Here is a 15,614-nt window from a genome sequence, read left to right on the forward strand (position 1 = left end):
CAGCGCGAAAGGCTCGATTATGTCTTAATTGCTTGCTGGACGATCATACGACCGAGGAATGCAAGGCAGGCAAATGTCGCGTCTGTAACCAAATGCATAACACGCGATTGCATTATGATGCAGCGTCGCGATCAGCATCCCCGTCTCAGCAACACTCGTGACTAGACCAAACAATCAACAGTCCCCGAATTTTCGCGTCCAAGAGTACGTCTAGCGCCGAGGGATCGACCCACGGATTAATGCCTACCGCCATCGTTACCGTCTTCGATCGCGACCAACGGTTAATCGAAGGTAGGACCCTGTTGGACACGTGCTCAAACGCAAATTTTATCACCGAAAAATTTGCGGCAAAATTACGGCTTCCCACAAAGAAGCTCAACGTGGCCATCGAAACATTGAACGAGTTGAATACCGTCACGAGCAAACTCGTTCAAGCAACAATCAAGTCACGGACATCGAATTATCAACGCAGCCTGACTTTTTTTGTAATCCCGCGGATTTCGAGTCAGTTGCCAAACGTACAAATTAATCGAACGACGATTCAGATCCCGGCTAACATAAAGTTGGCAGATCCGAATTTTCATAAACCCGCAGCCATCGACATGCTTATCGGCACAGGTCCGACTTTGACCTGTCTAAGCATCGGGCAAATCCATCTCAACCAACATTGCGACGAGGTTCTCGTCTTACAAAAGACGCAACTGGGATGGATCATCGGGGGGAGTGTTCCAGCCATCCAACCACGGACAACTCGGAAGACATTCGTTACCGCGGTGAACTTCGACCTGAAACAGTTTTGGGAAATTGAAGAAGGTCCACGACAGCGGCATTTCTCCACGGAAGAACAGCTTTGCGAAAAACATTTTTCGACCCACGTTCGACGCGACTTAACAGGACGTTATGTTGTTGCACTGCCGTTCAACGGAAATAAAGAGAATCTGGGAGATTCACGATCGCACGCGTTGAATCGATTCTTAGCATTAGAACGCAAGTTTCTACGCAACCCTGATTTGATGCAAGAATACTCAGCCGTTATTCAAGAGTATATTGCACTTGGCCATATGAGCCAGGTAGACGCACCTGACGCACCCGAGTTCTACCTGCCTCACCACGCGGTCATGAAACCCACGAGTTCAACGACGAAGATTCGGGTAGTTTTTGACGGCTCAGCGAAAACCACCTCCGGAATATCATTAAACGATACGCAACTCGTGGGTCCTACCATCCAGGACGATATTTTTTCTTTATTATTACGGTTTCGTATACACGCATACGTGATAACCGGTGATATAGAGAAGATGTACCGACAATTCATCGTACGACCAGAAGATCGGCGTTATCAACGGATTTTGTGGAGGAACGATCGCAACGAGATATCAACCTATCAATTAAATACTGTCACTTTCGGACTTTCATCGGCTCCATTCCTCGCTATCCGATGTTTACATCAGCTTGCGGACGATGAGAGAAACAGCTGTCCGAAGGCTGCCAGTATCCTGAAGCAGGATCTATACGTGGACGATCTTCTGACCGGCGCATCATCCTACGATGAAGCATTAGGATTACGAAACGAGATAATCGATCTCCTTCAACGTGGAGGCCTTAATATTCGTCAATGGGTATCGAACGACCCACGCCTACTATCAGGATTGTCTGAAAATCAGATACATCCCAAGTTCTTCGGGGAAATCGATGGAATCAAAACGCTTGGAATCACGTGGAACGCACGCCAAGATTCGATTAATTATTCGGTTAATCTCCCATCGTCGAAGAAACACACGAAACGTACCGTACTGTCGTCAATTGCGAAGATTTTTGACCCTCTAGGTTTGCTCGGACCGATTACCATCACGGCAAAAATTTTCATGCAACGACTTTGGCAACTGAAACTCGACTGGGACGAGTCTTTACCGACCAACCTCCATACGGAATGGACAACTTACGAAGAGGAACTTCAGCGATTAAATAACGTAACATTCGAACGTCATGTTGCGCAACGCATGGGTCACCGAGTCGAGTTACACGGATTTTGCGACGCTAGCGAACGCGCATATAGCGCGTGCTTTTTCGTTCGATCCATCGATAAGCGAGGTCATATAAAATCAAGTCTGCTGTGTGCGAAATCGCGAGTCGCACCTTTGAAGACTGTCAGTCTCGCAAGATTGGAATTATGCGGCGCTACCCTCTTAACGTCACTGTATGTATCGGTCCGCGAAGCGTTAAATTGCAACATCGATCGCGTATGTCTGTGGACAGATTCAACTATTGTGTTGAATTGGTTACAAAGGCCACCGGGTACATTGAAAACGTTTGTCGCAAATCGAGTTGCAGAAATCCAAACGAAAACGGAGGTTTCAATTTGGCGACATATTCGATCTAATGACAACCCGGCCGACTTATCATCGCGAGGGATCACGGCATCAAGATTCTTGACCAACAAACTTTGGTACTGCGGACCTAATTGGCTCACTAGCGTTGAATCGGATTGGCCAGAATCTGTGTTCGAGTCATCGTCAGACGTTCCGGAATCGCGAAAAATCACGTGCTTAGCAACATCCACCGAAACTAGCGACCAGATTTTTAACCGGTTTTCTTGTATTGTCAAACTCCGTCGGATAATCGCATATTGTTTTAGATTTCGTAACCGGAAAACCGGACCTCTTACAATCGATGAAATCCGAAATGCAAACGACTGTATCATTCGCACAGTTCAAGCATCGACATTTTCATCGGACATTCAAAATTTAAAGGCCAATACAGAATTACATCCGAAGAGCAAGCTTTTATCGTTGCATCCATTTCTAGATGATAAGGGAATTTTGCGTGTCGGAGGCCGACTTCGAAATTCAAATTTACCGTTTTCTCAGAAACATCCAATTCTATTGCCGAAAAATAATCATGTCACGGAATTAATTATTCGTCGAGCACATGTACAAAATTATCACGCAGGCATAACATCAACACTGTACACCGTACGACTGCAGTATTGGCCTATCGATGGTAAAAACATTACACGTAAAATCGTCCGGCATTGCGTCAAGTGTTTTCGCGTCAACCCACCTACGGTAAATTACGTAATGGGTAATCTGCCAGCTAATCGAATCACCGAAACTCGACCGTTCCACAATTGCGGTGTCGATTATTGTGGACCTTTTTACATAAAAGAAAAGCGTTATCGAAACCGTACGCGAATTAAGATTTACGTCGCGGTATTTATTTGTTTCGCTACAAAGGCTATTCATTTAGAAGTCGTGAGCGATCTAACGACCGAAGCTTTTCTCGCCGCGTTAAAACGATTCATCGCACGACGAGGAATTTGTCGTAATGTCTATTCTGACAACGGCTCAAATTTTATTGGCGCTCAGAATGAATTGACCGCGCTTCACGAAACCCTACGCGACGACAAAGGGATGCGTCGATTTCTTGATGAAAAAGAAATCTCTTGGCATTTCATGCCAGCCTTGTCACCTCATTTCGGCGGGTTATGGGAAGCAGCCGTGAAATCGTTTAAACATCACCTGAAGCGGGTCGTCGGTGAAGAATTATTCACGTACGAACAATTTACTACTTTTGTGACAGAAATCGAGGCTATCCTGAACTCCCGTCCTTTAACTCCTTTATCATCTGACCCAAACGATCCAGTCGCTCTGACTCCTGGACATTTTTTGATCGGCGCTTCATTAACGAGCTTGCCAGAAGCTGATTTCACATCTACACCGACGAATCGGCTGTCAAATTGGCAGCACATCCAAAAGGTGAAACAAGATTTTTGGTCAAGGTGGTACAAGGAATACATTAACCACTTAAACGTTCGACATAAGTGGACAAAGGGTTCGCACGAAATCAAAATGGGAACCATCGTCGTTCTCAAGGACGAGCATCTGCCACCGCTGCAATGGAATCTCGGGCGAATCATCGAGGTCCATCCGGGCGAAGATGGCATCATTCGTACGGTCACCGTTCAGACGTCAACCGGAACTTACCGTCGAAACGTTAAACGTCTGGCACCCCTTCCAATCCACAATGTGACATCAGGATAAAGACAATTATTAGTCGATATTTTAGCGATAAGTAATATTAATAATATTTTTGTATTATACGCCGTTTAACATTGCATAACGGAACGACCGTTCGAGTTCCGATTTATTGTAGAATATCGAGTAAGGTATTGATCAACTTAATTGATCAACGGGGGGAGCATGTTCCGTTCGAAGAGGCAAACGCATTTATTGCTGCCAGATGTGGAAATCCGAATTCTTTAAGGACTTGCTTATTCATTCATATTTCTAAAAATCCACATCTGGCCGAATAAAGTAATTTCGTGCTTTCTTCGAGCGGAGTGTTCCTCCCTAATAACCATCGAAGGCCGTATTGCCCCGCAATCGGTGCCTTCGCCAGCTCATCCTTTTCGGACTTGTAGGATCGGAGCTGACTAGCGGGACAATACGGCCATAAAAAGATTCGGAAAATACGCGCGTGGGCCCGCTCGAGCCACGCTATTCCGGGGTTCGTTCTTCCTCCCCAATCTTCGCGGCCTTCGATATGAAGGCGAGGTCTCCTCCACCTTCATCGCGAGGAGATCGGGGGCGGTTCTTTTGCCCCGCCAGGGTGACAAGGAGGATCGTCCTTCTTTCGGTCGAAGGCCAATTAATATCGATTTTTGTTTCATCGTGCAAAATCGGTGACGCCCTTAGAGTCGGGCGTTTTGGGGGTTGTAAGGGGATGAAGAGCGAACTCCGAAAAAATCGAAAGCAGAAGATCAAACGTCGTCATTCGGACTAGTTGATTTCAAAACAGAAGATAACACGTCGGCATTCGGACGAGTTGATTTCTAACGTAACGACAGGGGATCGCAAGTCATCGTTCGGACTTGTCGATTTTTAACCTAACGAGTCATCGAATCGGACTCTTCAACTTTAGTCATATTACACTTTATCGTCGAGGAGTATCCGAAGTAATTTGAAACAGTTACTCAATATTAACTTGGCGAGTGACAACCCGAGATTCGCGAGACGAAATCGCGAACCGTACAAGGGCCTTAGAAGTCAACGCCCGAAGCATAAACTACAGAATAAATAGAACAGTTTTTCCATTGTATAAAACGAATAACTGCTACCAGTGTGAAAGTTATGGTCATTTCTACGTGCCGGGCAGCCTAGGCTTCACTCTAGGGCGCTGCTCCACCAGATCGAATAGGTAGTGCCCTAGAAGTCAATGCCCGAAGCATGAAATACAAAATAAATAGAACAGTTGTTCCATCGTATAAAACGAATAATTGCTACCAGTGTGAAAGTTCTGGTCATTTCTACGTTCCGAGCAACCTAGGCTTTACTCTAGGGCGTTGCTCCAACAGGTTGAATAGTTAGGGCCTTAGAAGTCAACGCCAGAAGCATAAAATACGATATAAATACAGCAGCTTTTCCATCGTATAAAAGGAATAATTGCAAACAGTGTGAAAGTAATGGTCATTTCTACATTTCGAGCAACCTAGGCTTCACTCTAGGGCGTTGCTCCACCTGATCGAATAGTTAGGGCCTTAGAAGTCAACGCCAGAAGCATAAAATACAATATAAATACAACAGTTTTTCCACCATATAAAACGAATAATTGCAACCAGTATGAAAGTTATCGTCATTTCTACGTTCCGCGCAATCTTGGCTATACCCTAGGGCGTTGTTCCACCAGATGGAATAGTTAGGGGCTAAGAAGTCAACGCCAGAAGCATAAAATACGATATAAATACAACAGCTTTTCCATCGTATAAAACGAATAATTGCAACCAATATGAAAGTTATGGTCATTTCTACACATCGAGCAACCTAGGCTTCACTCTAGGGCGTTGCTCCACCTGATCGAATAGTTCGGGCCTTAGAAGTCAACGCCAGAATAGTAAAATACAAAATAAATAGAACAGTTTTTCCATCGTATAAAACGAATAATTGCTACGAGTGTGAAAGTTATGGTCATTTCTACTTTCCGGGCAACCTAGACTTCACCCTAGGGCGTTGATCCACCAGATGGAATGGTTAGGGTCTAAGAAGTCAACGCCAGAAGCATAAAATACGATATAAATTCAACAGCTTTTCCATCGTATAGCAGGAATAATTTGCAACCAGTGTGAAGGTTATGGTCGTATCTACGTTCCGGGCAACCTAGGCATCACTGTAGGGCGTTGCTCCACCAGATCGAATAGTTAGGTCCTTAGAAGTCAACGCCAGAAGCATAAAATACGGTATAAATACAACAGCTCTTCCATCGTATAAAAGGAGTAATTGCAAACAGTGTGAAAGTAATGGTCATTTCTACGTTCCGGGCAACCTAGGCTTCACCCTAGGGCGTTGCTCCAACAGAGTGAATAGTTAGGGCCTTAGAAGTCAATGCCCGAAGCATAAAATGCAGTAAAAATACAACAGTTGTTCCATCGTATAGCAGGAATAACTTGCAACCAGTGTGAAGGTTATGGTCGTATCTACGTTCCGGGCAACCTAGGCATCACTGTAGGGCGTTGCACCACCAGATCGAATAGTTAGGTCCTTAGAAGTCAACGCCAGAAGCATAAAATACGATATAAATACAACAGCTTTTCCATCGTATAAAAGGAATAATTGCAAACAGTGTGAAAGTAATGGTCATTCCTACGTTCAGGGCAACCTAGGCTTCCCTCTACGGCGTTGTTCAACCAGATCGAATAGTTAGGGCCTAAGAAATCAACACCAGAAGAATAAAATACAAAATAAGTACAACAGCCTTTACACCGTATAAAAACGAATAATTGCAACCTGTGTGAAGGTTATGGTCATATCTACGTTCCGGGCAACCTAGGCTTCACTGTAGGGCGTTGCTCCACCAGATCGAAATGTTAGGGCCTAAGAAGACAACGCCCGAAGCATAAAATACGATATAAATACAACAGCTTTTCCATCGTATAAAATGAATAATTGCAAACAGTGTGAGTGTTATGGTCATTTCCACATTCCGAGCAACCTAGGCTTCACTCTAGGGCGTTGCTCCAACAGATTGAATAGTTAGGGCCTTAGAGGTCAACGACCGAAGCATAAAATGCAATGAAAATACAACATTTTTTCCATCGTATAACAGGATTAATTGCAACCAGTTTGAAAGTGATGGTCATTTCTACGTTCCGGGCAACCCATGTTTCACTCTAGGACGTTGCTCCACTAGGTCGAATAGCTAGGGCCTTAGAAGTCAACGCCAGAGGCATAAAATACAATATAAATACAACAGCTTTTCCATCGTAAAAAACGAATAATTGCAACCAGTGTGAAAGTTATGGTTATTTCAACATTCCGAGCAACCTAGGCTTCACTCTAGGGCGCTGCTCCACTAGATCGAATAGTTAGGTCCTTAGAAGTCAACGCCAGAAGCATAAAATACGATATAAATACAACAGCATTTGCATCGTATAAAAGGAATAATTGCAAACAGTGTGAAAGTAATTGTCATTTCTACGTTCCGGGCAACCTAGGCTTCACTCTAGGGCGTTGCTCCACCAGATCAAACGGTTAGGGCCTTAGAAGTCAACGCCCGAAGCATAAAATACAAAATAAAAACAACAGTTTTTCGATCGTATAAAACGAATAATTGCAACCAGTATGAAACTTATGGTCATTTCTACTTTCCGAGCAACCTAGGCTTCACCCTAGGGCTTTGCTCCAACAGATTGAATAGTTAGGGCCTTAGAAGTCAACGCCCGAAGCATAAAATACGATATAAATACAACAGCTTTTCCATCGTATAGAAGGAATAATTTCAAACAGTGTGAAAGTAATGGTCATTTCTACGTTCCGGGCAACCTAGGCTTCACTCTACGGCGTTGTTCCACCAGATCGAATAGTTAGGGCCTAAGAAGTCAACACCAGAAGAATAAAATATAAAATAAATACAACAGCCTTTACACAGCATAAAACGAATAATTGCAATCTGTGTGAAGGTTATGGTCATATCTACGTTCCGGGCAACCTAGGCTTCACTCTAGGGCGTTGTTCCACCAGATCGAATAGTTAGGGCCTAAGAAGTGAACGCCAGAAGCATAAAATGCAATAAAAATACAGCAGTTTTTCCATCGTATAGCAGGAATAATTTGCAACCAGTGTGAAAGTGATGGTCATTTCAACGTTCTCGGCAACCTAGGCTTCACTCTAGGGCATCGTTCCACCAGATCGAATAGCTAGGGCCTATGAAGTCAACACCAGAAGAATAAAATACAAAATAAATACAACAGCGTTTACACTGTATAAAACGAATAATTGCAACCTGTGTGAAGGTTATGGTCATATCTACGTTCCGGGCAACCTAGGCTTCACTGTCGGGCGTTGCTCCACCAGATCGAAATGTTACGGCCTAAGAAGTCTACGCCCGAAGCATAAAATACGATATAAATATAACAGCATTTCCATCGTATTAAATGAATAATTGCAAACAGTGTGAAAGTAGTGGTCATTTCTACGTTCCGGACAACATAGACTTCACTGTATGGCGTTCTTCCACCACATCGATTAGCTACGGCCTCAGAAGTCCACGCCTGAAGCATAAAATACAATAAAAATACAACAGTCTTTTCATCGTATAACAGGAATAATTGCAACAAGCGTGATAGTAATGATCATTTCGGCGTTTCGGGCATCCTAGACTTAACTCTGAGGCATTTCTCCACCAGATCGAATATTTAGGGCCTTAGAAGTCAACGCCAGAAGCATAAAGTACAATATAAATACAACAGTTTTTCCATCGTATAAAACGAATAATTGCAACCAGTATGCAACTTATGGTCATTTCTACATTCCGAGCAACCTAGGTTTCACTCTAGGTCGTTGCTCCTCCAGATCGAATAGTTAGGTCGTTAGAAGTCAACGCCAGAAACATAAAATACGATACAAATACAACAGCTGTTCCATCGTATAAAAGGAGCAATTGCAAACAGTGTGAAAGTAATGGTCATTTCTACGTTCCGGGCAACCTAGGCTTCACTCTACGGCGTTGTTCCACCAGACCGAGTAGTTAGGGCCTAAGAAGTCAACACCAGAAGAATAAAATACAATAAAAATACAACAGTCTTTCCATCCTATAACAGGAATAATTGCAACCCGTGTGAAAGTGATGGTCATTTCTACGTTCCAGGCATCCTAGGCTTCACTCTAGGGCGTTGTTCCACCACATCATACAGTTAGGGCCTTAGAAGTCAACGCCAGAAGCATAAAATACAATAAATATACAAGAGTTGTTCCATCGTATAACAGGAATAATTGCAACCAGTGTGAATGTGGTGGTCATTTCTACGTTCCGGGCAACCTAGGCTTCACCCTGGGCCGATGTTCCACCAGATCGAATAGTCAGGGCCTAAGAAGTGAACGCCAGAAGCATAAAGTACAATATAAATACAACAGTTTTTCCATCATATAAAACGAATGATAGCAACCAGTGTGAAAGTTATGGTCATTTCTACGTTCCGGGCAACCTAGGCTGCACTCTAGGGCGTTGCTCCACCAGATCGAGTAGTTAGCGCCTTAGAAGTCAACGCCCGAAGCATAAAATACAAAATAAATAAAACAGTTTTTCCATCGTATAAAACGAATAATTGCAAACAGTGTGAAAGATATGGACATTTCTACGATCCGGGCTACCTAGGCTTCACTCTATGGCGTTCTTCCACCACATCGAATAGCAACGGCCTCAGAAGTCAACGCCAGAAGCATAAATACAATATAAATATAACAGTTTTTCCATTGTATAAAACGAATAATAGCATCCAGTGTGAAAGTTATGGTCATTTCTACGTTCCGGGCAACCTAGGCTTCACTCTAGGGCGTTGCTCCACCTGATCGAATAGTTAGGGCCATAGAAGTCAACGCCAGAAGCATAAAATACAACATAAATACAACAGTTTTTCCACCATATAAAACGAATAGTTGCAACCAGTACGAAAGTTATGGTCATTTCTACGATCCGGGCAACCTAGGCTTTACCCTAGGCCGTTGCTCCACCAGATCGAATAGTAAGGGCCTAAGAAGTGAACGACAGAAGCATAAAATACAATATAAATACAACAGTTTTTCCATCATATAAAACGAATGATAGCAACCAGTGTGAAAGTTATGGTCATTTCTACGTTCCGCGCAATCTTGGCTTTACCCTAGGGCGTTGTTCCACCAGATGGAATAGTTAGGGCCTAAGAAGTCAACGCCAGAAGCATAAAATACGATATAAATACAACGGCTTTTCCATCGTATAAAACGAATAATTGCAACCAATGTGAAAGTTATGGTCATTTCTACACTTCGAGCAACCTAGGCTTCACTCTAGGGCGTTGCTCCACCTGATCGAATAGTTAGGGCCTTAGAAGTCAACGCCAGAATAATAAAATACAATATAAATACAACAGTTTTTCCACCATATAAAACAAATAATTGCAACCAGTATGAAAGTTACGGTCATTTCTACTTTCCGGGCAACCTGGGTTTCACCCTATGGCGTTGGTCCAACAGAGTGAATAGTTAGGGCCTTAGAAGTCAACACCAGAAGAATAAAATACAATAAAAATACAACAGTCTTTCCATCCTATAACAGGAATAATTGCAACCCGTGTGAAAGTGATGGTCATTTCTACGTTCCAGGCATCCTAGGCTTCACTCTAGGGCGTTGTTCCACCACATCATACAGTTAGGGCCTTAGAAGTCAACGCCAGAAGCATAAAATACAATAAATATACAAGAGTTGTTCCATCGTATAACAGGAATAATTGCAACCAGTGTGAATGTGGTGGTCATTTCTACGTTCCGGGCAACCTAGGCTTCACCCTGGGCCGATGTTCCACCAGATCGAATAGTTAGGGCCTAAGAAGTGAACGCCAGAAGCATAAAGTACAATATAAATACAACAGTTTTTCCATCATATAAAACGAATGATAGCAACCAGTGTGAAAGTTATGGTCATTTCTACGTTCCAGGCAACCTAGGCTTCACTCTAGTGCGTTGCACCACCAGATCGAATAGTTAGGGGCTTAGAAGTCAACGGCCGAAGCATAAAATACAAAATAAATAGAACAGATTTTCCATCGTATAAAATGAAGAATTGCAAACAGTCTAAAGGTAATGGTCATTTCTACGTTCCGAGCACCCTAGGCGTCACTCTAGGGCGATGCTCCACCACATATAATAGCTACGGCCTTAGAAGTCAACGCCAGATGGATAAAATACAATATAAGTACAACAGTTTTTCCATCGTATAAAATGAATAATTGCAAACATTGTGAAGGTAATGGTCAATTCTACGTTTCCGGCAACCTAGTCTTCACTCTAGGGCGTTGTTCCACCAGAACGAAAAGTTAGGGCCTAAGAAGTCAACGCCAGAAGCATAAAATGCAATATAAATATAACAGTTTTTCCATCGTATAAAACGAATAATAGCAACCAGTGTGAAAGTTATGGTTATTTCTCCGTTCCAGGCAACCTAGGCTTCACTCTAGGGCGTTGCTCCACCAGTTCGAATAGATAGGGCCTTAGAAGTCAACGCCCGATGCATAAAATACAAAATAAATAGAACAGTTTTTCCATTGTATAAAACGAATAATTGCTACCAGTGTGAAAGTTATGTTCATTTCTACGTTTCTGACAATCTGGGCTTCACTGTAGGGTGTTGCTCCACCAAATCGAATAGGTAGGGCCATCGAAGTCAACGCCCGAAGCATAAAATACAATAAATATACAAGAGTTTTTCCATCGTATAACAGCAATAATTGCAACCAGTGTGAAAGTGATGGTCATTTCAACGTTCTCGGCAACCTAGGCTTCACTCTAGGGCGTCGTTCCACCAGATGGAATAGTTAGGGCCTAAGAAGTCAACGCCAGAAGCATAAAATGCAATAAAGATGCAACAGTTATTCCATTGTATAGCATGGATAGTTGCAACCAGTGTGAAAGTTATGGTCATTTCTACGTTCCGGGCAACCTAGGCTTCACCCTAGGGCGTTGTTCCACCAGATGGAAAAGTTAGGGCCTAAGAAGTCAACGCCAGAAACATAAAACACGATATAAATACAACAGCTTTCCATCGTATAAAACGAATTATTGCAACCAGTGTGAAAGTTATGGTCATTTCTCCGTTCCGGGCATCCTAGACTTAACTCTGAGGCATTGCTCCACTAGATGGAATAGCTACGACCTTAGAAGTCAAAGCCAGAAGCAGAAAATACAATAAAAATGCAACAGTTTTTCAATCGTATAGCATGACAAATTGCAACCAGTATGAAAGTAATGATCATTTCGACGTTTCGGGCATCCTAGACTTAACTCTGATGCGTTGCTCCACCAGATCGAAGAGTTAGGGCTGTAGAAGTCAGCGCCAGAAGCATAAACTACAAAATAAATGGAACAGTCTTTCCATCGTATAAAACGAATAATTGCAACCTGTGTGTAGGTTATGGTCATATATACGTTCCGGGCAACCTAGGCTTCACTGTAGGGTGTTACTCCACCGATCGAATAGCTAGGGACTTAGAATTAAACGCCAGAAGCATAAAATACAATAAAAATACAACAGTTTTTCCATCGTATAACAGGAGTAATTGCAGCCAGTGTGAATTTAATGGTATGTCCTACGTTCCGGGCAACCTAGGCTCCACTCTAGGGCGTTGCTCCACCAGATCGAATAGTCAGGGCCTAAGAAGTTAACGCCAGAAGCATAAAATACAATATATATACAACAGCTTTGCCATCGCATAAAATGAAAAATTGCAAACAGTGTTAAAGTTATGTTCATTTCTACGTTCCGGTCAACCTAGGCTTCACTGTAGGGTCTTGCTCCACCAGATCGAATAGGTAGTGCCATAGAAGTCAACGACCGAAGCATAAAATACAATAAATATACAAGAGTTTTTCCATCGTATAACAGGAATAATTGCAACCACAGTGAAAGTGATGGTCATTTCTACGTTCCGGGCAACCTAGGCTTCACTCTAGGTCGTTACTCCACCAGATCGAATAGTTAGGGCCTTAGAAGCCAACGCCCGAAGCACTAAATACAAGATAAATAGAACAGTTTTTCCATTGTATAAAACGAATAATTGGTACCAGTGTAAAAGTTAGGGTCATTTCTACGTTCCGGGCAACCTAGGCTTCACCCTAGACCGTTGTTCTACCAGATCGAATAGTTAGGGCCTAGGAAGTGAACGCCAGAAGCATAAAATGCAATATAAATACAACAGTTTTTCCATCGTATAACAGGATAAATTGCAACCAGTGTGAGAGTTCTGGCCATTTCTACGTTCCGGGCAACCTAGGCTTCACTCTAGGGCGTTGCTCTACGAGATGGAATAGCTAGGGCCTTAGAAGTCAACGCCCGAAGCATAAAATACTATAAATATACAAGAGTTTTTCCACCGTATAACAGGAATAATTGCAACCAGTGTGAAAGGTATGGTAATTTCTACGTTTCGGGCAACCTAGGTTTCACTCTAGGGCGTTGCTCCACCAGATCGCATAGCTAGGGACTTAGAATTCAACGCCATAAGAATAAAATACAATATAAGTACAACAGTTTTTCCATCGTATAAAACGAATAATGGCAAACAGTGTGAAAGTTCTGGTCATTTCTACGTTCCGGGCAACCTAGGCTTCACTCTAGGGCGTTGCTCCACCAGATCGAATAGTTAGGGCCTTAGAAGTCAACGCCCGAAGCATAAACTACAAAATAAATAGAACAGTTTTTCCATTGTATAAAACGAATAACTGCTACCAGTGTGAAAGTTATGGTCATTTCTACGTGCCGGGCAACCTAGGCTTCACTCTAGGGCGTTGCTCCACCAGATCGAGTAGTTAGCGCCTTAGAAGTCAACGCCCGAAGCATAAAATACAAAATAAATAAAACAGTTTTTCCATCGTATAAAACGAATAATTGCAAACAGTGTGAAAGATATGGACATTTCTACGATCCGGGCTACCTAGGCTTCACTCTATGGCGTTCTTCCACCACATCGAATAGCAACGGCCTCAGAAGTCAACGCCAGAAGCATAAATACAATATAAATATAACAGTTTTTCCATTGTATAAAACGAATAATAGCATCCAGTGTGAAAGTTATGGTCATTTCTACGTTCCGGGCAACCTAGGCTTCACTCTAGGGCGTTGCTCCACCTGATCGAATAGTTAGGGCCATAGAAGTCAACGCCAGAAGCATAAAATACAACATAAATACAACAGTTTTTCCACCATATAAAACGAATAGTTGCAACCAGTACGAAAGTTATGGTCATTTCTACGATCCGGGCAACCTAGGCTTTACCCTAGGCCGTTGCTCCACCAGATCGAATAGTAAGGGCCTAAGAAGTGAACGACAGAAGCATAAAATACAATATAAATACAACAGTTTTTCCATCATATAAAACGATTGATAGCAACCAGTGTGAAAGTTATGGTCATTTCTACGTTCCGCGCAATCTTGGCTTTACCCTAGGGCGTTGTTCCACCAGATGGAATAGTTAGGGCCTAAGAAGTCAACGCCAGAAGCATAAAATACGATATAAATACAACGGCTTTTCCATCGTATAAAACGAATAATTGCAACCAATGTGAAAGTTATGGTCATTTCTACACTTCGAGCAACCTAGGCTTCACTCTAGGGCGTTGCTCCACCTGATCGAATAGTTAGGGCCTTAGAAGTCAACGCCAGAATAATAAAATACAATATAAATACAACAGTTTTTCCACCATATAAAACAAATAATTGCAACCAGTATGAAAGTTACGGTCATTTCTACTTTCCGGGCAACCTGGGTTTCACCCTATGGCGTTGGTCCAACAGAGTGAATAGTTAGGGCCTTAGAAGTCAACACCAGAAGAATAAAATACAATAAAAATACAACAGTCTTTCCATCCTATAACAGGAATAATTGCAACCCGTGTGAAAGTGATGGTCATTTCTACGTTCCAGGCATCCTAGGCTTCACTCTAGGGCGTTGTTCCACCACATCATACAGTTAGGGCCTTAGAAGTCAACGCCAGAAGCATAAAATACAATAAATATACAAGAGTTGTTCCATCGTATAACAGGAATAATTGCAACCAGTGTGAATGTGGTGGTCATTTCTACGTTCCGGGCAACCTAGGCTTCACCCTGGGCCGATGTTCCACCAGATCGAATAGTTAGGGCCTAAGAAGTGAACGCCAGAAGCATAAAGTACAATATAAATACAACAGTTTTTCCATCATATAAAACGAATGATAGCAACCAGTGTGAAAGTTATGGTCATTTCTACGTTCCAGGCAACCTAGGCTTCACTCTAGTGCGTTGCACCACCAGATCGAATAGTTAGGGGCTTAGAAGTCAACGGCCGAAGCATAAAATACAAAATAAATAGAACAGACTTTCCATCGTATAAAATGAAGAATTGCAAACAGTCTAAAGGTAATGGTCATTTCTACGTTCCGAGCACCCTAGGCGTCACTCTAGGGCGATGCTCCACCACATATAATAGCTACGGCCTTAGAAGTCAACGCCAGATGGATAAAATACAATATAAGTACAACAGTTTTTCCATCGTATAAAATGAATAATTGCAAACATTGTGAAGGTAATGGTCAATTCTACGTTTCCGGCAACC

At 42.7% G+C, this 15,614-nt stretch overlaps 1 protein-coding gene across 1 annotated transcript; it reads left to right on the forward strand.

The window, feature by feature from the left end:
- The first annotated feature begins 239 nt into the window (after nucleotides 1-239).
- Nucleotides 240-4,040, forward strand: LOC143186587 (uncharacterized). The gene has a single exon (XM_076390271.1). It carries the CDS (start codon nucleotides 240-242, stop codon nucleotides 4,038-4,040), a length of 3,801 nt encoding a protein of 1,266 aa, XP_076246386.1.
- Nucleotides 4,041-15,614: the final 11,574 nt, after the last annotated feature.

Source organism: Calliopsis andreniformis, unplaced genomic scaffold (assembly GCF_051401765.1).
Source record: "Calliopsis andreniformis isolate RMS-2024a unplaced genomic scaffold, iyCalAndr_principal scaffold0014, whole genome shotgun sequence".
NCBI lineage: Eukaryota > Metazoa > Arthropoda > Insecta > Hymenoptera > Andrenidae > Calliopsis > Calliopsis andreniformis.